General features: G+C 40.4%; 1 protein-coding gene across 1 annotated transcript in view; it reads left to right on the top strand.

Moving 5' to 3' along the window:
• The window catches only part of ASAH2 (N-acylsphingosine amidohydrolase 2), a 48,851-nt gene extending 29,593 nt beyond the window's left edge, over positions 1-19,258 (top strand). Inside the window, exons 13-21 of the mRNA XM_039335961.1 lie at positions 1,424-1,539; positions 4,319-4,413; positions 5,002-5,041; positions 8,352-8,447; positions 8,584-8,679; positions 9,691-9,837; positions 16,657-16,716; positions 16,954-17,042; positions 18,676-19,258. Coding sequence (XP_039191895.1) covers positions 1,424-1,539; positions 4,319-4,413; positions 5,002-5,041; positions 8,352-8,447; positions 8,584-8,679; positions 9,691-9,837; positions 16,657-16,716; positions 16,954-17,042; positions 18,676-18,850 — 914 coding nt within the window. The 3' untranslated portion in view covers positions 18,851-19,258. The remainder of the gene's footprint in view (positions 1-1,423; positions 1,540-4,318; positions 4,414-5,001; positions 5,042-8,351; positions 8,448-8,583; positions 8,680-9,690; positions 9,838-16,656; positions 16,717-16,953; positions 17,043-18,675) is intronic.
• Positions 19,259-26,779: the final 7,521 nt, after the last annotated feature.

The raw sequence follows: 26,779 nt of genomic DNA, 5'->3' as shown, positions 1-26,779 counted from the left end.
ATTTATGAGATAAACTGTCTTGCCCATTATCTGTTGATTGGAATTCTACTCCCTCTTTTATTCCTTTCCTAGGCTCCCACAATCTTTCTCACACCTGCAACTTCTAAAAAAAAAAAAGATTGCTGTGAATATTAGGCATCCTTAACTTTACAATCAGTCCTCACCATCAATCAAAACAAATGATTTATACTCGTAAACATTTTTAGATGAGTTTCTCATTTGTTTGTTAAAAGGCAAAAGTACTGAAACTAGAAATCAGTTAAATGCCTCTTGACAATTATAGGTTGTATGAGGGTAATTTGGAAATAAATCCCTGTTTGATTATCAATGACAGACACTTGCAGATATAGAACTTTTATTATACACATTACAAAACTACAACATTACATTACTTTTTAGGCATAATCACCATTCAAACTGAGGCATTTGTCATAACATCTTACAAGGTTTGAAATTCCTTAGCAGTAGTCGCTGGGTACCAAATCTGGGCTATAGGGGGGGGGGTGATCAAAAACATCCTAACGGAACTGTTTCAAAAGTTCTTGGGTACGTCTAGCTATGTGCAGGCGAGCATTATTGTGAACCAACACCACACCAGAAGTCAGCATGCCCCGACGCTTGTTATGGATGACTCATCTGAATTTTCGTAACATTTCACAGTAGACTTCTGAATTGATGGTAGAAACAAACTCCATGAACTTCACTAGCAGTACTCCTTTGGCATCTTCACATTTGGTGGGATTTTCTACAGCGCCACTTCCGGTGTGGTGTTGGTTCACAGTAATGCTCGCCCACACATCGCTAGACGCACCCAAAAACTTTTGTAGCAGTTCCATTGGGATGTTTTTGATCATTCCCCCTATAGCCCAGATTTGGCGCTGAGCAACTACTACTAAGGAATTTCAAAACTTGTAAGACATTATGACAAGTGCCTCAATTTGAATGGTGATTATGTCGAAAAGTAATGTAATGTTGTAGTTTTATAACGTGTATAATAAAAGTTCTGTGTCTGCAAGTGTCTGTCATTGATAACCAGAGATTTATTTCCAAATTGCCCTCGTATAAATTATACTGTCTTTTTTCCCCCCAAAAAACAAAATAAAAGTAAGCAAAATGTGTGTGCTTTTATGTTAGTCTTGATTCATGGCAACTACAAGGACAGGTTCCTATGGGGGTTTTTTGATCAACATTTTCAGAAGTGGTTTCCCATGATCTTTTTCCTAGGGATGAGAGAGAGAGACTGGTCGAAATTCATCTTACGGCACAGTCACAGTCTCCCAGCTTCCTGTTTTTCACTACTTCACCAAACTGATTCTTCTTTAAAAAAATGGCAGTTAGATGTTCTTAAATATTATATATTAATTCAATAATGTATTTTAAAATGGTAGAAAACTTTCTACTATTCCACATTTTTTTTTAACAGGCACCACTGAAGGCCACCCATTCTGGGATGCTGTCCGTGATGCTTTCCTTGTTCAACCATCTAATGAATCGATAGAATGCCACAAACCTAAGCCTATTCTACTTCCCATAGGAGAGGTATGAACCATTAGATCTTACTGGGAGAAACAAACTCATTAGGTTAAACCAATTATTGCATCACAGATTATATTCATTGCCCAGCAGCAGCAAGAAGTGCAGTCCTTGCTCAGATGTATTGTTCAGGGAAAGATCATAAAAGGTTCACAATATTTCCTACTGTTTAATAGGTTTGATGATACACTTCATGTCACAAAGGCAATAACATTTGCCTTTTCTGAGGGGAGGATTTTGGGCATCAGGGGACTTGGAATGGGAAGGGAGACAGAGAACCTAAGGCATATCCCATGGCTCATTAAACAGGAATAGCTGTAAGCTAGATGGCTTGGATAGGAGGTAGCATGATCTGAAGACTGGATAGTAGGAAAAGACTGATGTAGTGATGGCCAGAGAGAAATATTATGGGAGGCACGTAGCAAACCATTGCAGGAGATTGGAAATCTGATGCCAATCCCCTTTTTGTCCTTCAGGCTCATCTTCAAGTCTTGGTGGAAAATTGTTGGACATCTTATCCTTAGGCTATTTTTGAATGTATTTATTTGATTTTATTGTTGAAGACCAAAGCAAGAATGTTGGGGGGAGGGATGGGGAGAAAAGGAATGGAACACAAATCCATGGTAGATAAAACAGATATACAGAAAAAAGTACAGTACTGTATCAAAAAGTATTTGGAGTTGCCAAAATTGCTGAACTTTAATCACAATTTTTGAGAGCTTGATGTGAAACAACTCACACAAATTTAGCAACTCATTTAGAAATACTGTCTCTACTGGTCTATGTGAAGAAAAATCATCAGTTGGTTCCAGATGGATTATCAGCAATACATTGATGATGATATCTAGCTGTATATCTCCACTACAGACTATAGCAATAGCAACAGCACTTAGACTTATATACCATTCCATAGTGCTTTACAGCAGTGGGTCCCTAACCTTTTTGGCACCAGCTACCGGTTTCGTGGAAGACATTTTTTCCATGGACCGGGGTTTCACATGCTACCTACTGTAGATCCTGCCTGTGTGCAGATGAACCTTCTTTCACTTGTGTGGCTGGGTTCCTAGCAGGCCGTGGTCCGTTATCGGTCTATGGTCCAGGGGGTTTACTGTACTCTCTGAGTACAGTAAAAATGTCAACATATTGCTCCCAGCAACTTGAGTCCTCATTTTACTGACTTTGGAAGGCTGGAAAGCTAAGTCGACCTCGAGCACTGAGTCTTGTCAGGATTGAACTCCAGGCTGCGGGCAGAGCTCCCTAAGCCAGAGAAGTGGTGAAACTACTTTTGGTTCATAGATTTTTAGATAGTTCTATATTTAACCTTGGATGGAGGCATTGCCATAAATGGATACACAATTATTTGAACCACTTTCTAGACTTGCAGCTCTTTTTTGAGTAGCAAGTGGCAGTTATGGCCAGGAGAGTCTGCTTGTTTTGTTGATTCACTAGTGCAACCTTTTCTAGACCATTGCAATCTATACCTCATCCTTTATTCTCTTGGTTAAAATATGACATTTTCAGGTGACGTCTGCAATTTGCTTTTACCTGAAGGTTATCCTTGGAGAAATTCAGATGCTGCAGCTGGTGCTGAATGCAACTGCCTGCTTAGTAACCAACGGAATCCAATATAATAGAGTGATTCATATGTTACAATGGATGCACTTACCGGGTGGTGCATGGCTGTTGGGTTGGTCAACATAGTGCTGCTTAATTAGTGTTTATTTGTTCTGACATTTTACAGGTATTTATTATTTTATGGATGTGAGTTATCCAGAACCTGTAATGTAGGTGATTATATAAATATGTGCAAGCAAGCAAGCAAGCAAGCAAGCAAACAAACAAACAAAAAAGGAAAGAGGCAATGCCATCTCCTTTGAAGCATTTGGTTCCTTATAGTCTTCTGTTATCATCTTTCTATACAGAATTCACTTCTGAGGAGGATGCAGAAGAGAGCAAAGCCAAGCATAAAAAATATTATGCTTCACAAGATGCGAGTTTTGCATTCTACTTCGTAACCAGTGCAAAATGTTGGAATGTTATATTAAAGCCAAAAGCAGGGTTGTTCAGAATTCATTCATTCATTCATTCATTCATTCATTCATTCATTCATTCATTCATTTATTCATTCATTCGCTTTGTTTGTTTGTTTGTTTGTTTAAAAAATTTATATAGCCATCCATAGATGACTCTGGGTAGCTTACAATATTTAAAAAAATAAAAAATCCAACACATAATAAAACTTTTAAAAACCCTACCCCCACCCTCAATGGCAGCAACAATGCTATCAGTTTAGCCACTTGATTGGCTCCAGAATAAGCCGAATATTGGCAAAATACTCATCTCTTCCTGTTGCTATTGTCTAATTTTTTTGGGCACAAGGCTGTCATCATTATCATCATTTGGGAAATGGAAGGCACAACAACAACAACAACAACAACAGCAACAACAAAGTAGAAACTTCATGACATCAGTGAAATAGTGGAGATATTTTAGTTTATTGTTTGAAGTTTCAGGAATTTGGGATTCTAGGTTTATCTGGGATTGCTAAATCTAACAAAGGATTTGTGTATCATACCATATTTCCAAAGGTTTCTGCTGGAAAACAGTAAGGAATCAATTCTAGGGGTTGGTCTGAGAGTTCCTTGTGCTCACTTTGCCCACCCACTTCTAATCTTTCACAAGGTCCTTGAGTGATAAAGGAGAGTAAATGTGGTTTTATTATTGATGACATTATGTAATATAAAGGCTGATCTAAGATTTCCCCTTTCTTCTTGAATTGCTTAAGCTTACCAAGCCTTACCCGTGGCAGTCCAATATAATTGATATCCAGATGTTTACCATTGGATCTGCAGCCATCGTGGCTCTTCCAGGAGAGTTTACGTATGAATTTATATTCTGTCTTTATAAGATCATTTCTAGACATACTTGGTATTTTATGGTTAGCTTAGAAAAAGAAAGCAGCTTTATTTAGGAAAAGCTAGTTCTGGAGTGGGAAATATAGAAACACAGTCAAGACCAGTCAGAATTAGTGTGATAGATGGAAATTCAGGAAACTGAAACCCACATATACTCTATCTATGTACTATAAAATTAACAAAGAATAAAGTCAGTTATTGACATTACAATATTCTTGAGCTAATTTAAGGTGATTAAGATGCAATCCACCATTTTTGGGGGGTGAAAGTCCCATTAAATTAACTGAGTCTTGAGTAGCATGTTTAAGCCCTAATTTTTTTAAAAAATGTGACAAGTTAATCATGACTCAACTATTTGGTTAGTTTCCATAGATTTCCATTGCAACAGAGCAGATAGGAAACTCTTTTGGTATTCTCTTGCTCAGAAATATCAGTGATTATAAGTTTTTCATAAAGAGAATAATTTAACAACCTTCTTTGAGAATCAATAGCCCTTTAGAAGGGTATGGAAACTGATCCTCCTTTTGTGTGTGTGTGTATATGTGTCTTACAGGACAATGGCTGGCCGAAGAGTCCGTGAAGCTGTGAAAAAAGTAAGTTGGCAGTTTTAGAATAAGAAAGGAATTAGATATTGGTGGTAGAACAATTTACTTGCAATTTTTAAAGGACTCATTCAACTTGATAAAAGAGGCTTTGTCTTTGGAAGAAGTTGGAGACGAAAATCTCCCATGGAAAAAAATGTTCATGTGTTTATTGAGGAATTTCAAAAGGCAGCTGTGTGCATTTTTAATTTTTGTTTTTAATTTGTCTTATGACTGGCCAGACAAATTGAATAAATAAATATATTTATTCTCAACTTTAGAATAGATGGATGTTTAAATTAATTTCTCCTTTTTTATGGCCCCTCAATTTCTCCTTGACTTCATAATTGTCTAATACCCAAGACTTAATTAAACTGAGGCAATACTTTTTTGTGATAAAAAAATGGTTCATTTGATAAGAAAGCAAATAATTTCTTTTAAGTTTATTTTGGGAATAAATTAATATTGACCACATTTATTTGCTGTTATAATAATAATAAACTCTTGGAAATACTAGGAATAAACTCTTGGTTCTTATCTCCTGTTTTACCTAGTTCTTTCGGGTAATTCTCCCGCTTCCTTTCCCACTTAGGTGCTTACTTCACATCGCATTGCAAGCAATCTCCCACTCAGGTCACAAACATCACAAATCCACGACTTGTGCATGAAATTACAGCACTGCAGCCTTTTATTTTCAGAGCTCTGCTTATTAGGGATTAGAATCTAAAGACTGATGAAGGGATTGAATTGCAAGATGTTTTCATTAGACAGTAACTGGTTGCAGGATTTGCTTGTTTTACACTGTGCTTGGCAAAGTTCTTGTAGTGCATGATGCAATGAATTTTGTTCTTTAATTCACATGGCTTTTTTCACAATTTGATGCTGATTCAGCTGAGAGGGAGTAACTTGCCTAAAATTATCTAACTGGCTTCTGTGCTTAGGAGAATCCTAGAACCCGGGCTCTCCTCTTCTTTTTCTAGAAACTTAAAATATTATCTTATTGGCTCTCTAGAATATCTTCTTAGAATTTTGAATTTTTTCTAATTCAGGGATGTATTATGTTATGCTCAAGAAAATCAAATGGAGAGGAGAACATATATGGTATTGATAACCTTAAGCCGTTTGCTTCTGGCTGCCTTCTCAGCAAATTTTGGGTGCTGCACATCATCATCATCATCATCATAATAAAGTTGGAAGGGACCTTGGAGTTCATCTAGTCCAACCTCCTGCTCAGGCAGGAAACGCTATACCATTTCACACAAATGGCTGTCCAGTCTCTTCTTAAAAACTTCCAGTGTTGGAGCATTCACCACTTCTGGAGGCAGGTTGTTCCACTGGTTAATTGTTCTAACTGTCAGGAAGTTTCTCCTTAGTTCTAGGTTGCTTCTCTCTTTTATCAGTTTCCATCCATTGCTTCTTGTCCTGTCTTCAGGCACTTTGGAAAGTAGCTTGACTCCCTCTTCTTTGTGGCAGCCCCTGAGATATTGGAATACTGCTATCATGTCCCCCCTCATCCTTCTCTTCATTAAACTAGACATACCCAATTCCAGCAGCCTTTCTTTATATGCTTTAGCCTCCAGTCCCCTAATCATCTTTGTTGCTCTTCTCTGTACTTTTTCTAAAGTCTCAACATCTTTTTTACATCGTGGTGACCAAAACTGAATGCAGTATTCCAAGTGTGGCCTTACCAAGGCATTATAAAGTGGTATTAATACTTCACGTGATCTTGATTCTATCCCTCTGTTAATGCAGCCCAGCACTGTGTTGGCCTTTTTGGCAGCTGCAGCACACTCCTGACTCATATTTAAGTGATTGTCCAGTAGGATTCCGAGGTCCCTCTCACAGTTACTACTATTGAGCAAGGTACCCCCTATACTATACCTGTACATTTGGTTTTTCTTGCCTAAATGTAGAACCTTACTTTTTTCACTATTGAATTTCATTTTGTTAGATAGAGCCCAGTGTTCAAGTCTATCCAAATCCTCCTGTATCGTAAACCTGTCTTCTGGAGTGTTGGCTATTCCTGCCAGCTTGGTGTTGTCTGCAAATTTGATGAGTTCCCCATCTATCCCCTCATCCAAATCATTGATGAAGATGTTGAAGAGCACTGGGCCCAGAACAGAGCCCTGGGGCACCCCACTACACACTTCCCTCCATGTAGATGTGGTTCCATTGAGGACCACACACTGAGTACGGCCGGTCAGCCAGCTATGGATCCATCTGGTGGTGATGCTGTCCAACCCACATTTTTCTATCTTATCAAGTAGTAGGTTGTGATCTATTTTATCAGATGCCTTACTGAAGTCCAAGTAAATTATATCCACAGCATTCCTCTGATCCACTAATTTTGTCACTTGGTCAAAGAATGCAATAAGATTTATCTGGCATGATCTGTTTTTGACAAACCCATGTTGGCTTTTAGTAATGACTTTGTTTGCCTCTAGGTGTTTGCTGATTCGTTGTTTGATTATCTTTTCCAGAATCTTCCCAGTTATTGAGGTCAGGCTGATAGGTCTGTTGTTTTCTGGGTCTATTCATCAAAATATTTCATCAAAATATATTCATCAAAATATTTCAAACCTAGAATTGTCCCACCCCACTTGACTGCACTGCTCTTTAATCAGTGCTCAGAAGCCCTCGCAACCTTTTGTGCAATTGTGATAGCCTTAAGTCCCTAGTGTTTACAAGTAGACCTATATAGCATAATTATGTGATCAGTATGACTAAATCCATAGGGTGGACTAGAGGAGAAAGAAAATAACTGTCTTCTTCTTGAGAAGACTTGTTTGGTCAGTTCAATAAATCAGTTTTATAATTGGGCCTTGACTATATTTATATTTGATCCCCTTGGGTAACAGGAGATTTTAGAGTAATTTAAATATGGCAAATATGTGACCTCTTTGCTGTTTAAGTATGGGGAAAAGCTTAGGATACCTGATTCTTTTCAATACTAGTTCCTTACATGTTGGTATCTTTGCTTAGTATCTACAAGTTTTCATTTAAACAGAAAGGAAAATATTTCTTTTTTCCAGGCTCTAATACATGACTGTTTTATTTGCCAGCAGCTTTCCTATTAAATTTTAACATGTTTCTGTTTGCTATTGTGATCAATGACCATAATAAAAATAGTCTGTTCTAATTATTTTAGGGCTGCATCTTTGACATTTATCATATTTTCCTTTTTTTCTAAATTGCTAGCCATGGTAATAAAACTTGAACACGTGATTAAATGCTCTATGCTTTGAATTTAGAATTTCTTTTCTTTCTTTTCTTTGTTTCTTTCTTTGTTTCTTTGTTTCTTTCTTTCTCTTCTGTTTCATAGGAATTTGAAATTCAAGGAAAAGCAGGAATGGATATTATAATTTCAGGATTGTGCAGCATTTACACCCATTATATAACTACTTATGAAGAATATCAGGTAATTAACTGATAATATTCTTAAGACAAAAATAGTAGCATTAATGATTTATGGCTACAGTTTGTAGAAAATTTAGTTTTTTGTTAGGACTATGAAGCAGTCATGAATTCATGGATCTTCATGTTTCACTTTGTAGGTTCAACGATATGAAGGAGGGTCCACCATTTTTGGACCACACACACTTTCTGCTTATATACAATTATTTGAAGGTCTGGCCAGAGCGCTTGCTACGGTAATAACAAATTGCAACTATGCAGTGTTAAAGAACTAAGATATCTGTTTCTTAATGGAAATAGGGTGCAATCTGAAGAGGTGTACATATGATAGAAGGTTTCTAAAGGGCTGCATTCTAATGTGGAGATGTTCCATCAATATAAATTCCAAACAAGCTATTTTGTTCTTCATCTCAGCACCTCCTATTGCCCATAAGTGTGCTGTTAATCTATGCTGACTACTACCTACCATCCTTGAAAAAATTGTTCAAGAGAATTATTTTTTTATCAAGTATATTCCAAGAGTAAGCAAGCAGCGAAGTGTAAATGCTATTGCTTCTATAGTTTACTATGGAAGTTTAAAACTAGACCTGTATATGGGGCAACTCGCCGTGACCAATTCACCATGGGACAACTCACTGCAGGACAATTCAACAATTCAATTTAATTGTTTAAATAATTAAAACATTATTTTAATTTTTGTCATTCACATTTCATTTTGTCCCTCCTTTCAGTGGTGGGATTCAGCCAGTTCGCACCACTTTGGCAGAACTGGTAGCTAATTTTTTGTTGCCCAGGCCCAGAATGGACTTCCGGAAGCGGCATCCACATAAAGAGCCGGTTGTTCACATATTTGAATCCCACCACTGCCTCCTTTGGCATCCTTCCTTTAATGATTGTATTCTATTATTCCTACTATATAATTAGTGTAACTCTTGTCTCACCACGAGTTGTCTCATGGTGAATTGACCATGGTAAGTGACTGTGGTGAATTGGTTGTCGTGAGTTGACTGTGGTGAGTTGGCTGCTATAGACCCATTTCAAGGAGCCTATAAATGAAAACAAGGGGGAAAGAAAAGAAAAATAGAACTGAAAATTTGGAAGAGGATACAGAAATGCTGAGCAGGATCTCTCAACTCCATGCAGCAGAATATTTTTTATTATGTAATTCCTCTCCTTTTTTCCTTTGCTTTATTTCCTGGTTAAGATTAAAGCACCTTTCATTCCAAATTGAATTACATTTGTTTCAGAATACCACTCAAGATTTACCAAATATTCCAGAGCCACCCATCTTAAACATAACAAACTTGAATTTTTTGCCACCTATTATTGATGCAAAGCCACTTGGTCAGACTTATGGTGATGTTCTACAAGATGTTCAACCAACATACAAAATGGTATGTGTACTTCTTCCTCCCCACCCCCAACCATTTTACTTGGCTGTACTTTTAAACCTTGTTTAATCATATAATTTTGATTGGCAATATACTAAGCTCATTACATAACAGTATCCCAATGTTCCAAGAATTCCCAATGGTACAGCAATGAGGACATTAGATTAGGATCAGGATTAGGAAACCTCAAGTATGGAAGTTCACAGAGTGCCTTTAGATCAGATCTCTCTCTCTTTCTCAACCTAGTCTGTTTAATTTATTATGCAATTTATACCCATTTTTTCTGATAAAAATATTCGAGGCACAATGACAAAATAAAGTGCAAAATACAAACACAACAGTAAAATGAAAATAAGGATCGAGCATTTTCTGCTCTAGCACCCACCCCAAAAGAAGGTGCCAATTCTTCTGGTCTTTTGTAAGGCCTTGGAGGCCAGGTTCTGGACCTGGGGCTCCAGAGGGGGCCATCTCCTGCCTGTATTAGTAATTGTTGATTCTGATATCTTCCTCAACTGCTTTGCATATTAGTTTCTTTACTATAGTTTTGCATTTAATATTGTTTGCCACCCAGAGTCATTTGTTGAGATGGTCAACTAAACAAACTGATAAAATAAATGAGGACTCCAATTGCCAATTAAAAGCTTAGGGGGAAAAAACACTTTCTAAACATATCCCAAGAAGAAGGATTAAATACACTGGAAACCTGCATCTTTCAAACACATCAGATGGACCAAAAAGATTCCATAGCTGATGGTACCAAATGCTACTGATTTATTTATTTATCAAATTTATTTGCCGTCTATCTCGCAATAATCAGGACAATTGGTAGGATTGAACTCCTTCTCCATTTGGTGTAATTTCTAGTATAGGTCATTCATAGAGATGACCAATGCAGTCTCAGTACCATATTCTAGATGAGGGTCTAATTGAAATGGGTTCATTAAATCAGCTTCATCCAAATACATCTGGAACTGTGAGGACATAACTTCCTCAATCACCTTACCTGGACAGCAATATTTGAGAGTAATTTATAATTATAGAATTAGGGAGGGTTCTTCCAGTACAAGTCTTGTACCTTTCTCCTTTTCTGGGGTAGATACTTGTCCCTCACTCAAGGACCATTTACTGTATATGCTGGTGATCCCTAATTGTACATCTCAAGCCAGGCTGCATAGGTGAAGCTATCAGTGTATTAACCTAGACTCTGGAGGCTATTTAGCTTGTTGCGGAGAAACACTCAATTCTAATGATGGAGTGTTGCATTTCTCCATTCAAGACTAGTGAATAATTTGGGGTTCCTTCTGAACTCACAGCTGCTGCTCCAGGTGTACTCCTGGACAGCCTCTAGCCACTGAGTCAATACACGGAAAACTTCCTTTGTGCTCCATTTGTATCCTTTCTGTTATGTCCTGGGACTGTGATTGACAGAGCAGGTGCAGGAAGCTGCAGAGAGACCCGGGCAGACCACATGGCTGCCCGGGCCAGACAGGCTGTCTCCAGCCTATTGCGCACGCGCAAAATGGGAAAATATATTGCATTTATTGGCTGACGCTGTTCCCTGCAAAAGGATATAAAAGGGATCTGTGCCATTTTGTGTTGGTTCTATTGAAGCTTGAATAAAGAAGCAACTATTGTTACCCATGCCTCATCTCAATGCCTTACCAATGCACAGAACAGAACATTGGTGACAAAGGTGGGAGTGTGCTACAAGGAAACAACAACAAAAGAATACTAGGCTGACTCACCACGGGAGGCCAAAGTGCTTGGAAGTTTGGCATTCTGACTTATGCGACTCTGCCTGCCAGTATGAAAACGCTGGAGGGGAGCTCAGCAAGATTCGCCCTGGAACCCCTTCGCAAGCCTGAGCAGCACGAGGCGTTGATGAGGCCACCAAGGACGAACGATGGCTAAGATAGGGCGTTTATCCGAATTCGATACAATGCACCCTGAATGTTGGAGTTCATACATTGCCAGAGTAGAAAACTACTTTTGGATAAACCAAGTTTGGGAGGACGGGCTCAAAGCCACAATGTTACTTTGTGTCTGTGGGCAAGAAACATTTGATACTGCTGAAAATCTGGTTGCCCCAGCACCTCTAGAATCCATTGCTTATACTGAGCTTAAGAAAATCTTAAAGAAACATTTTGAACCAAAGCTATTGGTGATTGCATGGTGTCATGCATTTGAGCAGTGGGACCAACGTCCAGGAGAGTCTGCTGCAGACTTTATTGGTGCTCTGCGGCAAGCTGCAAGGCCCTGTGAGTTCAAAGACTTAGAAGAAAGGTTGCATGATCAGCTAGTTTGTGGCTTGAGGAGCCGAGAGCTGCAGCAAAAGTTCTTTGCAAGGGAAGATGTTTCCTTCCAGGGTGCACTAAGGGAAATCACGGCCAATGAAGCAGTGAGAGGAGCTGTTAAGGCCTTGCAGCTTTCCAAGAACCCTACAAGTTTGGGCTCAATCCATCAAGAGGTTGCTCGAGAGGTATCCAAACTGGATTCCGAAAATGAGGTTGACCATCTGCAGCAGCCAGCAGAGAGAAGGCCCCAAGAGCGAGCTGACAAGGGGTCTGACAAGGCAGTTCCATTCCCTTGGTGTTTCGGATGTGGAGGACGCCACAAGCACTCCAACTGCCATTTTTGCTCTGCTACTTGCCGGGTGTGTGACTGGCAAGGCCACATAGCCGCCGTCTGTTTGGGTTGCAAGAAAGACCATCCATCAGAAGAATTGCCTCGGAAAATTATCAGGATCCCCAACCAGAATAGGGTGGGTTTCTGTGTGTCCCGCAGGAGCATTTTGAGAATGGGCCCACCGGCCATTGAAGAAAAAGCTGCGTATTGATGTCAAATTGTAGGGGTCCCCTTAACGATGGAGCTGGGCATGGGTTCAGGTCTGTCAATCATTTCCCAGAACACTCTCAAGCAGATCTGCTGTAGAAGCGGCCAGAGAGTTAAACTCAGGCCGTCAAATCTTATCTTAACAGACTTCCAGAATTCCCGAGTCAGTGTGAAAGGGGAGGCCATGCTCAGAGTGCAGCATAGGCAATTCGAAGGGTTTCTGGACATTGTTGTGGTTGAGAGTGACCGCATTAGATTGGTTCGAGGCACTTGGGATTCAAGTGATTGGGCACAGCTTGCAAACAACAGGCCTTGCAGAAGTTTGCAAGGAATTTGCTGATGTGTTCAGCCCAGAGCTAGGGTCATACAAGGGGCCTCCCATTGCTTTGCGGTTAGATCCCTCCATTGTACCTATTAGGATTAAGCCTCGTCGGGTGCCTTTTGCGCTTAAGCAAAAGATTAATGCCGAGCTGGATAAACTGCTACAGCAAGGTATTTTAGAACCTGTGGATAGCAGTCCATGGGAAACACCCATAGTCACTCCACTCAAGGCCAATGGGGAAGTCCGCTGACTATAAATGCACGCTAAACAAAGCGTTACAGCAACACTGTTATCCGGTCCCTGTGGGGAGCCACATTTTGGCCTCACTTAAAGGAGGCCAAGTTTTCGCCAAACACGATTTGGCTCAGGCCTATCAACAGCTACTGGTTGATGATGCAATGGCAGAGGCCCAGACGATCGTAACACACCGGGGAGCTTTCAAAGTCAGAAGACTGCAGTTCAGGGTTAACGTAGCCCCTGGCATTTTCCAAAGCATGATGGAGCAAACGCTCCGTAACATTCAGGGAGTTTGCCAATATTTCGATGATGTCTTCATCGCAGGGGAATCACTTGAAAATCTGGCTGAAAGGCTTTGGTCCATTTTGCTGCGTTTCCGCGAAACGGGGCTGAAGCTTAAGAGGAAAAATGCAAAATTGGAGTAACTTCCACTGAATTCCTTAGGTTTCGCATAGATGCCGAAGGCATCCATCCTGCTGAATCTAGGCTCAAAGCGATTCAGCAGGCCCTAAGTCCCAAGTCGAAGAGCGAGCTTCAAGCCTTCCTTGGGCTTCTAAATTTTTACCATTCCTTCCTCCCTCACAAGGCTGCAGTGGCAGAACTGTTACACTGGCTCTTGGACGAACAGGCTCCATGGAAGTGGACACAAGTCCATGAAAGGAGTTTTGCTGAGGTCAAGGCATTGTTGTCTTCAAATGCTGTTCTTGCTCATTTCAATGAGCAGCTGCCGGTGTTTATAGCCTGCGATGCATCCCTTTATGGGATCAGGCTGTCTTAAGTCACCTCAAGGCTGATGGAACACAAGTTCCTGTAGCCTACTATTCAAGGACTCTGTCTTCTGCTAAGCGTAATTATGCACAGATAGACAGAGAAGCCTTGCCCATAGTGGCTGGCATAAAAAAATTCCATGGCTTTTTGTATGGTCACCACTTCACGGTCTTTACAGACCACAAGCCACAGTTGGGGTTGTTCACAACGAACAAGCAAACCCCACACATAATTTCTCCTAGAATGTTGAGGTGGTCAATTTTCTTTTCTGTGAATGACTATTCCCTGGTTCACAAATCAGGCAAAGAAATGGGCCATACAGATGGCCTTAGTAAGTTGCCTCTACAGCTTGTAGAATCAGATCCTGCTCCAGCTAACCACATCCTGGCTATCCAAGATTTGCCTGAGTCTCCCCTCAATGCAGGGGATGTGGCTGCAGAAACAGCACTGATCACACACTAACACGCGTGTTGAACTGGGTGCTGTCGGGATGGCCTGGCACCAATTTCCAGAGTTTCTGGAAAAGGAAGCATGAGCTATCCACCTTTAAGGGCTGTGTTTTGTGGGGTAGCAGGGTAGTGATCCCAACCTCATTGAGGACTAGAGTCTTGCAGTCTCTGCATGAAGGACATCTGGGAATAGTCTGGATGAAGGCACTTGTGTGCAGCTATCTCTGGTGGCCTGGACTTGATAAGGAGATTGAGACCCAGGTCCAGGAGTTCCACATTTGCTAACAGTCCAGGCCTGAAATGCCACAGGCTCCTGTACACAGGTGGGAGGACACACATGCTCCTTGGTCGAGGGTTCATATTGACTACGCTGGCCCCTTTCAGGGGCAATTCCTCCTCATTGTTGTGGACAGTCACTCTAAATGGCTAGAGGTCATTCCAGTGTCCCCCACAATTACTGTCAGGACCATCCAGGTGCTGAGAGGGATCTTCACCTCTCATGGGCTACCAGATGTCCTTGTTTCTGACAACGGGTCTCAATTCTTCGGAGTTCCTGTAAGCCAACATTATTTGTCATGCTACTTTGGCACCCTTTCATCTGGCTTACAATGGCCAAGCTGAGCGCATGGTCTGCACAACCAAAGATGCCTTGAAAAGGCTCACTCACGGGAGCTGGCACCACAGGTTAGCTGATTTTTTCCTTTGCCACCGCACCACACCTTGCACAGGTACAGGCAAAAGCCCAACTGAACTCCGCTGGGGTCGCCGTCTCATTACCAAACTGGACAGGTTGCACCCAAACCGGGTGGCTTCACAGGTGTCACAGCCGCGGGCACCTTATCCCGGTGGGCAATCCTTATCAAGCAAGGAACTATGGACCTGGTCATCTCTGGGTGACAGCAGTGGTCTGCAAGGTCACTAGGCCACTATCATACAAAGGGGCCTTGGAAGATGGTCGTATGCTGCGTCGACACATTGACCAGCTGTGATGCAGGCTACCTAGTCACCCTTCCGCTCCTGACTCTGCTCTCGGGGAGGGAGGAGATCCACGATCACGATCGTGGATCTCAGTCTCTCTGCGAAAACGGGGGTTGCATTCTCCGACTAGAGGTTTTGCCAACAAGGCGGCTCCTGACTCTGGCACAGGGTCCATGCACGCAATCGGCTTTTCATGCCACTCCTACTGCTGGCCTTGTGCCTATGGGACAATGCTCCCAACAGGGGTCCCTCACTGACCTGGGGAATTCACCCCACAAGGAACTCTGGTCTGGGCTTTCCAGAACGAGCCAGCCAAAGTAAAATGGACAAAGGATTGGGCTTACTGGACCAAGCCAGTCAGCAAGATGCGGGTTCACCTGTATCAATTGGGCCTCAGAGTCCCGGTCTGCTGAGCCTGGCAGGTGAGCTTGCAGACTGGGCACTTGCAGCAGCTCCGAGACATTCGGAGCGGGTCAGAGGCCCTCCAAAGTTCTTACAAGATTATGTAAGTTTCCTGTCAGTAAGCTGGCAGACTTAAGGGTTCCCTAGAAATAAGAACATGCTCAAAAGGGTAACCTTGTAGTAGTTAAAAATAGTAGTGTATGTTTTTTTGAACTAAGAGGGGAGGGGTGTTATGTCCTGGGCCTGTGATTGACAGAGCAGGTGCAGGAAGCTGCAAAGAGACCCGGGCAGACCACATGGCTGCCTGGGCCAGACAGGCTGTCTCCATCCTATTGCACACGCAGAAAGTGGGAAAATACATTGCATTTATTGGCTGATGCTGTTCTCTGCAAAAGGGTATAAAAGAGATCTGTGCCATTTTTTGTTGGTTCTGTTGAAGCTTGAATAAAGAAGCAATTGTTGTTACACCTGCCTCGTCTCAATGCCTTACCAATGCACAGAACAGAACACGTTCATTGACATTTCAGGAAAGGGGGATTATCTTCCATGTTGAATGCTGTTGTAAATACCTGAAGTCATACTAGAAGATTTCAAGCACCATTTCCACTCTTTAAAGAAATGCTTAGTAGGATATGTACCTGCCCAGATATATACACATCTCCTTATCCATTTGTATTTTAAGAGTTGAATGGCCACCATAAAAGCTGCTCATTTTGAGCACAGGAAAAACTCTGAAGTTCAACAGACTTGTGCCATAGCAGAATTGATTAATTTGTACCATGTATGGGATTTACAGTTCATTTTCTCAAAACTCATTCCATCTCTTTCACCCAGGGGCAGATTGCTGAAGTGCATTTTGTAGGAGCAAATCCAAGGAGTTCTACAGAGTATATGGTGAGATATGAAACAAATGGAAAGATTGCTCAGAAAAATTGATCGAGTCCTTAGATTTCCTGCATTTGACCAAATAATTCTGAGATGCAATTTCTATTTATTTCTCCCTTTCCCCCCTTAGATAATCTAAGGAGGCCCTCTGATCTTATTATATATATATGTCCATAATTGATAATTGCTGAGGAGCTATTTTACATTTGGATATTTCATATCTCTATCACTGATTATTTCTTCCAGTCCAATTTTACTTTCCTTACGGTGGAGAAATATGATACCATTTCTAAAGGCTGGCAAGTGCTGCATGATGATGCCTCATGGGACACTCGGTAAGCAATCCTAACAAGACTTTATATATTTCAGCAGATATTCAAATTGTGCTACATTTTTCAAAAACAGATGCACAGGAGCATCTGATGTCACTTAGGTCTTTTTCAAATATCGAAACAGGACAGGGAGGTCAAAATCAGGACCAGGACCTGCATGGAAAGAGGTGTAAAGGTTAATTTTATTGTGTAACACCTCTGGGAGGTTCTTTTTTCTGGTGAAATAATACTTGAAAGTAGACAATTATGAGAAGATAGAGCTTGGGAGGAATGATTTCAAGCATAGGATCTGGCAAAAGATATGATATGCATCTATCCACAGGCTCTATGGACATGCACTAGTGTTAACTGTAGTGGAGAGGAGAAACAAAATGTACACAGATAAACCTTACATAGATAAAAATATAATGTACTGTAATGAGGCTATTTCAGTTCATCTGTGAGCTTTGAAGTTGAGAGGTTGAGTTGTGTAAATATAATAATCCAACCATTTAGTCATTGATATATGATGTAATCATTCATTACATTTATATGATGTAATCATGCATATTAGGTCATTAAAGGCTTTGGCCATAAATGAAAGATAATTTCCAAGGTTGTTGCTTTTCCAAAGTTTTTTTTTTAACACTCTTTCCCTGAATAGATTGGCTTTGAAAGTAAAAGGCAGGTAAAAAAAAAGAATTAAAAATAAATAAAAGTACAAGGCAGGTAGTGTTCCTCCTTTCCCCACAATGAATGAATTCCTATAGTCAAAGGCTATAATGTAAGGCATGAATGTGCAGAAGACTACTTCCAGTTAAGATCATTTATTGTTCATGTCTATACACAAAAATTTAGTCAACTAATGGTCAGCATTAAATTGGCGGTAGGTAAGAGTTAATGAAATTCAAGAGGATTTGGGCTTAGACCATTTGTGGAAACTCTAGGCCAGGGTTCTTCAAACTTGGCCCTTTTATGACTTGTGGACTTCAACTCCCAGAATTCCTCAGCCAGGCAATTCCACTCTAGGCTGATTCCACTCTTGACTCCACCTCCTGTCTTTGCCTGTCCTTCTCCTAATATAATCCAGTATGTTTTTACCTGTAATGCTACATTAAAATGTGGTTTCTCTGACTTTGTTCTTGACTTTCATCATCACCATATCACTGTGTTCTAGTACAGAAGATGTTTGATTATTACTTGGCAAAACCATAGACAAGTTCACCTCACTATAGAAATGTTATGAGAAAGCTCCTTTTCTGTCCCACAGAATTTGGCAGCATCTTCTTCTTTCATTCTATGGAGATCTGAATTTGGAAAGGGAAGAATTTCTAGAAATTGTCTGTATTCAGTTCAGTATTCCACTAATGAAAGTGGAGGTGTTTTCTAATCCACAGAATGAATTGTGTCTTCAAGGCATTGAATTTTGACAGACATTTTGCTAGGTTTTTTATTGAGTTTATTTTGTTAAATAAGTGGCACTGCAGTGTGGATATAAATGCAGCAATTTTTTGTTCAGAAATTGAGAAATGAGACTATATGACTAAACCCTGAGTTGACATCATATTGAAATCTGAGATTTATCTGCATTTAACTGAGTCAAGCCTGCATTATCTTCAAACAATCACTTTCATTCATGATACTTTTTTCTCATCAGGTTGATCTGGAAGAAAGGCAAGGTGGGCCAAAGTACATCTATAATAGAATGGCACATCCCAAGGACCACTGAATTAGGAAAATACAGAATACAATATTTTGGGCACAGTAAAAAATTATTTGGTTCAGTCCAGGCATTTAATGGGACATCTTCAACATTTGAAGTTTCTAATTGATAATTTTCTATTGAAAAGCATCAAGTTGTCACTTTCAGCCTGAAAAAAGGGATAATCTAAAACCCCCTTTGTTGTCCATTAAGACTTTGCAAGTTGCTATAGCAGAGATGGAAAATATACTATCTGTTTGGCTGTGTGCAGCCTGCAGTTCCCAGTACTATCAAACTTTGGAAACTCATTTTGTTTGCATACTACTAAAAATTTCTTTTGTCAGTTTTGCAACACAAACCCATCAGAAGCAAAAAAGGCTCTTAAATTAATGCCCTATTCTTTCCAAAATAGTCACTGCATCACCACCATAATCAGTGATCCCATCTAAACCTTCTCTGAAATAAAAACCTTGCGGAAACATTCCTCATATCTTCTCTTGGGAAATCTGCATTAAAGATTTGAAGGAGCAAACTACAATATGGTGTGAATCCTTTTGCTGCAATTTCTGAAAGCTAATGTATGTATAAAGGATCTAGAACTAAGACTCCATGTAGGTTGAGACCCATCACAGATAAATAATTTGGCTTACTTGGAATTATCAACAAGAGAACCAGTAATTAAATCTAATCAACAATTTGGAATGTGCTTTCTGAACTTTGGTAGGTTGATTTGGATGAAAATGTGGGTTACTTCACCTTGCGCTGAAACTGATGAAGGGGCACAATCAGTTTATGTACAAATTGTTTAAACTACTTTTGCAAATTAATTCAACAAAGAGTTTGGTTTCTAAACCAAAGATCAGAGAGCAAAATACTTTGTTTTATCAAGCAACAGTGAAAATTGAAAATGACCACAACATCAAAGGTACATAATTCAGAACCAAGAAGAAGTGTGTCCATGCAGCTGGATATCTTCAGTGGGGCTGCTATTGGTGAGATGATCCTGAATAAAATGCCTTATAAATTGTCTATACATAAACACTGCTTTGGAGATACACTTGGGGGCATAAGTATCCAATAGTCAATTAATCCCTCTTTCCCTCCTCTCTCTCTTATATTTCTAAAACTTGTTTGTAAGATTTGGATCAGCTGCTGGCAAAATATCCTCAATGGGAGGAAGAGGAGGGGGAAGACACGTCTTCTGCCATTTTCTTTTGATTTTTTAAAAATATGTTCAAAGTTGAATTAAGTTCCTACCAAGCCTTAGCAACACAAGTGGTGGAGTTCCTGATACAGCAATTTCCAAATTCTGTTGCAGAACAGACAGTATATTTAATAGTTGAGCTAAAGATGTTGAATAGATTTCCATCAAATCCATCAAGTATTTGGCATACAGCTGAGAAAGAATGGCAAACATCCCCATGCAGTAATAAACTTAATGAGCCATAAGATTCCCAGCTGTTTTTATATTTTTGTAAATACAACTACATCTGCCAAATGTGCAAACATTTGAAGTCACAAAGGCTGCTTTAGGAAACAAATTTCACTATAACAGTGTAACTACACGATTCACTAATAAGCAAGAACTCCTATGTGTAGAAACCTGTTTAAAAAGGTTCACAGTGACCTCTGAAGTATCTGATACTCCAAAGCAGGTATCTTCAAACTTGGCCCTTTTATGACTTGTTGACTTCAACTCCCAGAATTCTGGGAGTTGAAATCCACAAGTCATAAAAGGGCCAAGTTTGAAGACCCCTGCTCCAAAGCAATGTTTTCAACAGTGGCAACTTGAAGACTGGGTGGCTGGGGAATTCTGGGAGTTGAAATTGATGTCTTCAAGTTGTCAAGGTTGTGCTCACTTCAGCAGCACATATACTAAAGTTGCCAAGGTTGAGAAACACTGCACCAAAGGATTTGGTGAAAACCAATTGGAGCCAACACCCATTGGAGTAGCATAGGAATAAGCTAGCCTAGGCAGTTTTGACAACCCCACAGTGTGGTTTCTAAATAAGCCTTAATATACTACTTTATTGCTTTATGCTTTAAAATGAGTTCTTAGTGTCTTCTTAATAACCCAGGAAAATCTTGTGACATACTTCTGTTTCACATGCTAAAAGTAATTAGAGATTAACATGACACCATTAGGAAATCCTGAAGACAACTGATTAAAGGTGTGGTTGCAACTCCTACCTCTACCAATCTCTACCAGGATTTTCCACTGCAGCTAATGCAGCTATACCTGAAACTTTATTACATTTAAAAACATAGAAATGTACTGTTTTCCTGTGGGCAGTAAAAAAACCCACAAGCTATTGTTCCAGTTATAGACTCCTGCTGGGAAGGATATGTGTGAATGCATCCAGCATCAATAACGAACAGAATGGATTTCAAATGCATTGAATAGTAAACCTCTGACTTACTCAGTCTTTCATAGCCAATTTCCAGTGTATATCTAATCCAGGTGAAAGCTTGTTCTTTGCCACAAAATAAAAGACATGTTGCACTGGGCCCTAATCAACAGAATGAAATTCAGCATAGAGAAAAGTATTGTCAGATCCCCAAATCCTTATTATTTCCCCTGCATATGTACTCTAGTTTTGGGGCCTACCATTCTGAGGGGGGGAGGGGGAATTTGCTTTCGCTTGGGATAATTTTTGCTTTCTACTTTTCCTCTCCCACCTCCATCCACTTGAGCAGGCATGTCAAACTGCCGGTCTGCGGGCTGGATGCGTCATGCCGAAACTGCACCCACCCCAGTGCTGGCAATGGGGAAAAAGTCGCGATACGTCACACAACGTCACATGACGTTGTGAGTTTGACATGCCTGCACTTGAGAAAGGAATGTGTCTCCCTTATCAGGGAGATGGTTACAGAGAAACGAAACTGGAGAAGACCTTGAGATGCACGCCAACTGTGCCAGTTAACTGCACATCATGCCACCTGTAGATTAGCTAGATTTCAAATGGACATTATGACTTCGGTGGGAGAAGGAATATTGCTAGTTTAACTCTACCATTTGAGCGGGATTTTCCCCAGATCTCGCCTTGACTTCCCTACTGTTGACTTCCCTACTGTTCCTAACACCTAATATAAGTTTCCTTTTGGGACAATGCCTGTTTCAAGAGTTCTGCTTTCTTAGGTGGTTAGCTGAGGTGAGTCCTTACAAGTACAGTATTACACTTTGGCAAGAAAAACCGAAAGTACAGATATAGATTAGGTGAAACCTGGCTTAATAGCAGTAACTGTGAGAGCAATCTTGGAGTCCTAGTGGATGATCAATTAAATATGAGCCAGCAGTGAGTGGCAGCAGATAAAACAGCCAAAGCAATCCTAAGTTGCATTAACAGAGGGATAGAATCAAGATCACATGAGGTCTTAATACCCCTTTATAAAGCCTTAGTAAGGCCACACCTGGAATACTGCATCCAGTTTTGATCCACACATTATAAAAAAGATGTAGAAACTTTGGAAAGAGTGCAGAGGAGAGCAATAAAGATGATTAGGGACCTGGAGGCTAAAACATATGAAGAATGGTTGCAGGAATTGGGCATGGCTAGTTTAGTGAGGAGAAGGACCAGGAGTGACATGGTAGTATTTCAATATTTGAGGGGCTGTCACAGAGAGGAGAGGGTCTACCTATTTTTCAAGGCACCTTAAGGCCAAACAAGAAACAATGGATGGAAATGGATCAAGGAGAGATTCAACCTAGAAATAAGGAGAAATTTTCTGACAGAAAAATCAACTAATGGAACAGCTTGCCTTCATAAGCTGTGGGTATCCCATTACTGGAGGCTTTCAAGAAGAGAATGGACAGAAATGGTATAGGGCACAGGTCGGCAACCTGCGGCTCCGGAGCCGCATGCGGCTCTTTGAGCCTTCCCCTGTGGCTCCCAGCCTCCTCTGCCTTTGCAGAGAGAGACAGAGACAGAGAGAGGCAATTGCACTTCCCTGCTTCTGTGTGTGTGTGTGTGTGTGTGTGTGTGTGTGTCTGGGTGTGTGTGTTTGTGTGTGTGTGTGTGTGTGTGTGTTTTGTGTGTGTGTAAAAGAGAGTGCACTCACAGTGTTCTCCGAGGAGCTGAAAAGCTTTCTGGGCGGAGCTCCTCCCTTTGCTGCGTCTCTGAAGGAAGCAGGAAGCAGGAAGGGCAGGGAGAGCTAGCTAGCCCAGCTAGGCTGACTCAGGAATTCTGGGAGTTGAAGTCCATGAGTCATAAAAGAGACGAGGTTGCCTACCCCGGAGGTTGTTGGACAACAGCTTGAAGCTTGCCAGGTGAGCAGCAGATAGGGGGGGGGGGGGAGAAAGAGAGAGAGAGGAGAGAGAGAGAATGGGGGAAGAGGAGTGGCAGACCAAGGGCAGATAGAGAGGGAGGGAGAGAGAGACCCTTTTGACATCTAAAATGAAGATAACACTGCATATATCCTTTTTTTACCTGTGTGTGTATGTAATTTTATTCTCTTAAAGCATTCTCTTGGTGATCATTGTTTTAATAGTATGGGTATTCCCAAGAGTCATATTTTTACTTTTATTTTTAATGTGTATATGTGTGTGTGTGTGTGTATGTGTGTGTATATAACATACACACACACACATACACATACACACACACACACACACACTACACATACACACACCTATAATAAAGGTAAAAAAGGATATATGCAGTGTTATCTTCATTTTAGATATCAAAAGGGTTTTGCGGCTCCCAGTGTTTTGTTTTTGGTGGGAAACGGGTCCAAGTGGCTCTTTGAGTGTTTTGGGTTGCCTACCCCTGGTATAGGGTCTCCTGCTTGAGCAGGGGGTTAGACTAGATGACCTCCAAGGTCCCTTCCAACTCTATTATTCTGTTTATTCTGTTAACAAGGATCTCCAGAAGAATCCCTTGAAAAAATGCTGAGACATATCAATGGTTTTGCAGATAAATGGAGGCCATCTAAACCAAATATGACATTAGAGGGCTTACTGTTCCATGACATATAAACCATATCTGTGTCCTCCTGTTCTGTTTTTTTTTCTTTGTGAATACAAATTATTTCTAAGAATGAGCTCATTTGCCTCACACTATGGAGATCACTTCATATTTTACATCTCCACCACCTCTATTTGCCACATTTTAATCTGTTGCAAAAGACAAACCATTTCCAGCTGAAAATTCCTCTTTTTGAGAGGAAAAAAAACTTCCATTATGCAGCAGACTTAGCAAAATCTGCTGTAGGCAAGCATTTCTATGTAAACAATGGGAGACATTTGGCATGTGTGTTATCCTTTCTTGTGGTTTACTAGCCAACAACTCTTCATTTCTTTGATTCAGTTGTCCAGTACCAAGTAAACTATGTTTGCACAACTTTCTTTCTTGGCCTGAGTGTTTCTGCCCACTGAGGAAGTGGGTCTAATTTTGGCCAATTGTGTGCAGCACAACAGCATCAAAATGAATACCATAGAAAACCTACAAAACTGAAAAGATGCAATATAGCTGCTAATTCTAAAGCCACGCCAATCTACAAGTAACACAAAAGATTAGTTCACACATTTTTACTAGTTCATATAACTTTGTAAATCATGGTTTATTGACAATCAGCTGGGTTTATGCAATGTGATATAAACCATGGTGTACAAATAATAGTGGCTAGGATGTCTTTCTTTCTAAAACCTAGCAAAGTGTATAAATCCAGCTAGCAGGTCTTGAAAATATAAGTTTCCTTACTGTTACCCTTGCCACACAACTCTATCCTACATTATTAAATGTCATATCCATTCATATTCAAAGGTTAGTGACACATCCATTCAACCGGCCCAGACTCTGTTACTCTTTCTTTAGGAAGACACTGAAGATGGATGTTCCCTTGGGTGTTAGGGCCAGAGTATTGATGAGCAGGTCCTGCGAGGTGCAACATATGATGGGGCTCCCCCCAAAATTTATGTTTTCTTGATGGGACTTTTGTTTCCATTTATGCGATTGATTATATTCTTTTATTGCAGTCCCCCTATTTTTGCAAGTTGAGCAGCCTTGTAAAGACCTTAAATGAATGACTAATCATCTCCCTGCAGAATCAAACCATTCCACTTCTTCATTCCACCATGTCAAGATTTCTTTGCATCCATAGGAGGCCAACTCTCCCTGAAGCTCAGGAGGGAATAAACCTTCAACTTCAGAGGGAGAAGTTTATCTTAAAGGGGTGTGTGGGTGTTCTGAATCATATAGCTCTACGTAACCTCATATAGCTCTATGTAACCCTAACTAGAGAGCATGTATCAGTATGTTAGAATACTGACAGTTATTGGGTTAAATGCTGATTTGTTAATGAGTCAGTGGGAGGAGTTTCTAAAGGGCATTGGGAGACTTCCTGGTCACAAGCCAGATTGGAATGTCTTTGTCTGAAAGAAGCATGGGCCATCAGATGTCACCACGATGAGCCTGCACCGTTATAAAGATGGTATGGAAGAGAGCATTATTCTTTTACCTATAGGAATGGACAAAAGATGTATTTTCCAGAAGTAACAACCATAGCATGAATGCAAGCAATCTTTTTGACTGAAATATATTTTTTGTTATGAAATCATTTCTATTGAGTTATCTATCTGACTTGATTTAAAAGAAGGTGTTTTTAACTCAGAGTCAGAATAGTAAAAAAATGCTCAGAGTTCATATCGGCTTTATAAAGGCAAATAGTAATTGGATGTGGCTAAATTCCTTCAAACGCCTGCAACGTAAAGTCAGCATATCTGTTTGGTAGACAGTGTTTCAAAGAAGGTGTGATTCAGATGCATTGTTTTGTTGATTTGCTGTTAGCTTTGCAAGTACCCACTGCATGATAAAGTTTATCTGCATATTGACAAGCATCTGCTGGCAAGGATTCACTACTAGTCAAACTCTGCATGCTGGCCAACGTTTTAAAGTAAAGATTATAAAGTGCTTTGTGTCTTGTTTGGATGCTTCTGCTAAGTCTGTCTTAGGATCTGTTTACAAGCCAACATTTAAGTCAAAGAGATATTGTGCTGTCTATCAGGAAAAGTTTAGCCTTCTTCAGCCACTTTCAAAACAGTTGTTAATGTCGTTTGCATGTATCTCCGTTCAAGAGAAGAAAGCAGTTGTGTATTTCTATAGCTCTACTCTTTCTGTGGCTTTTCACACTTGAAAAGATCAAAGAAATTGTGAGCAGCAACCCCCCTTCCCCCTTTCCTTTGTCGGCAATTCATCTTGAGTCAATGAGCAGATGGTTTCAAAGGACTGTCTGTGAATTCAACTCAGTTTGCCAGTAAAGCGAGGGAGGCAGTAAGCCTTGAAGAGCTTTGTTGTTAGCACGTGAATTCAACTAGCTTGTTTGGAATGTCTGGGAATGCATGAAACTGACCCTTTAAACAAACATAGCAGGATGGAAAGGATTTCTTGCTAACTTTGGCAAATTCCTGTTGGCTTTGTTTGATGCTCAGAAAGGGTGATTTTCCCCCTCTTTTCGGGCCCCAACACAAGCAATAAAAACAGTTGTCGCCTTAACAACCAGATCAAAAAATTCCTCGTCACTAAGGAAAGCAATTAAGGCAATTAACCTCTTCACCCAGCCACAGCACTGGTGAAAGAAGCTAAACTCCCCCCTCCCTTAGGAATGCTTGGAATTTTAACCAATGTCAATGGAATAAGAAGGCATCTGGTTTCAAAGGCAGAACCAACCCTAATAGCATTGCAGTAGCACCCCCTGGTGGTCAATTTATACATGACACCTTCATACGATTTCTTGCTTCTTGCAATCTATATGCTGGATTACAACAACTTGATAATTAATTCAGCACATAGCAGACTCATACCAAGCCAAGCCAAGAGTACCCCATAGAGGGAAAGAAGGTACTTCACTGCTTGCATCACTAACTACACAGAGTGAATCTGTTAGTTAAAGAGCAAGTTACTTAAATTTATCCCAAGCTACCAACACCCCCTAAAGGGCACATAGTGAACTTCACCAAAGTATTCACTCACTCAAGCTGACGACCAAATTGTTCCAGTTTGAGGGAAATTAAGGAGAAGAACAAGCAGAGCCAATTGTCCTTGCTTATTATCACAAGCTGATG

Source organism: Crotalus tigris, unplaced genomic scaffold, assembly GCF_016545835.1.
Source record: "Crotalus tigris isolate CLP2741 ecotype Arizona unplaced genomic scaffold, ASM1654583v1 scf7180000017663.5292952, whole genome shotgun sequence".
Lineage (NCBI taxonomy): Eukaryota > Metazoa > Chordata > Lepidosauria > Squamata > Viperidae > Crotalus > Crotalus tigris.
The sequence above is the reverse complement of the archived record's forward strand: the minus strand, read 5'-3'. Positions and strand labels throughout refer to the sequence as shown.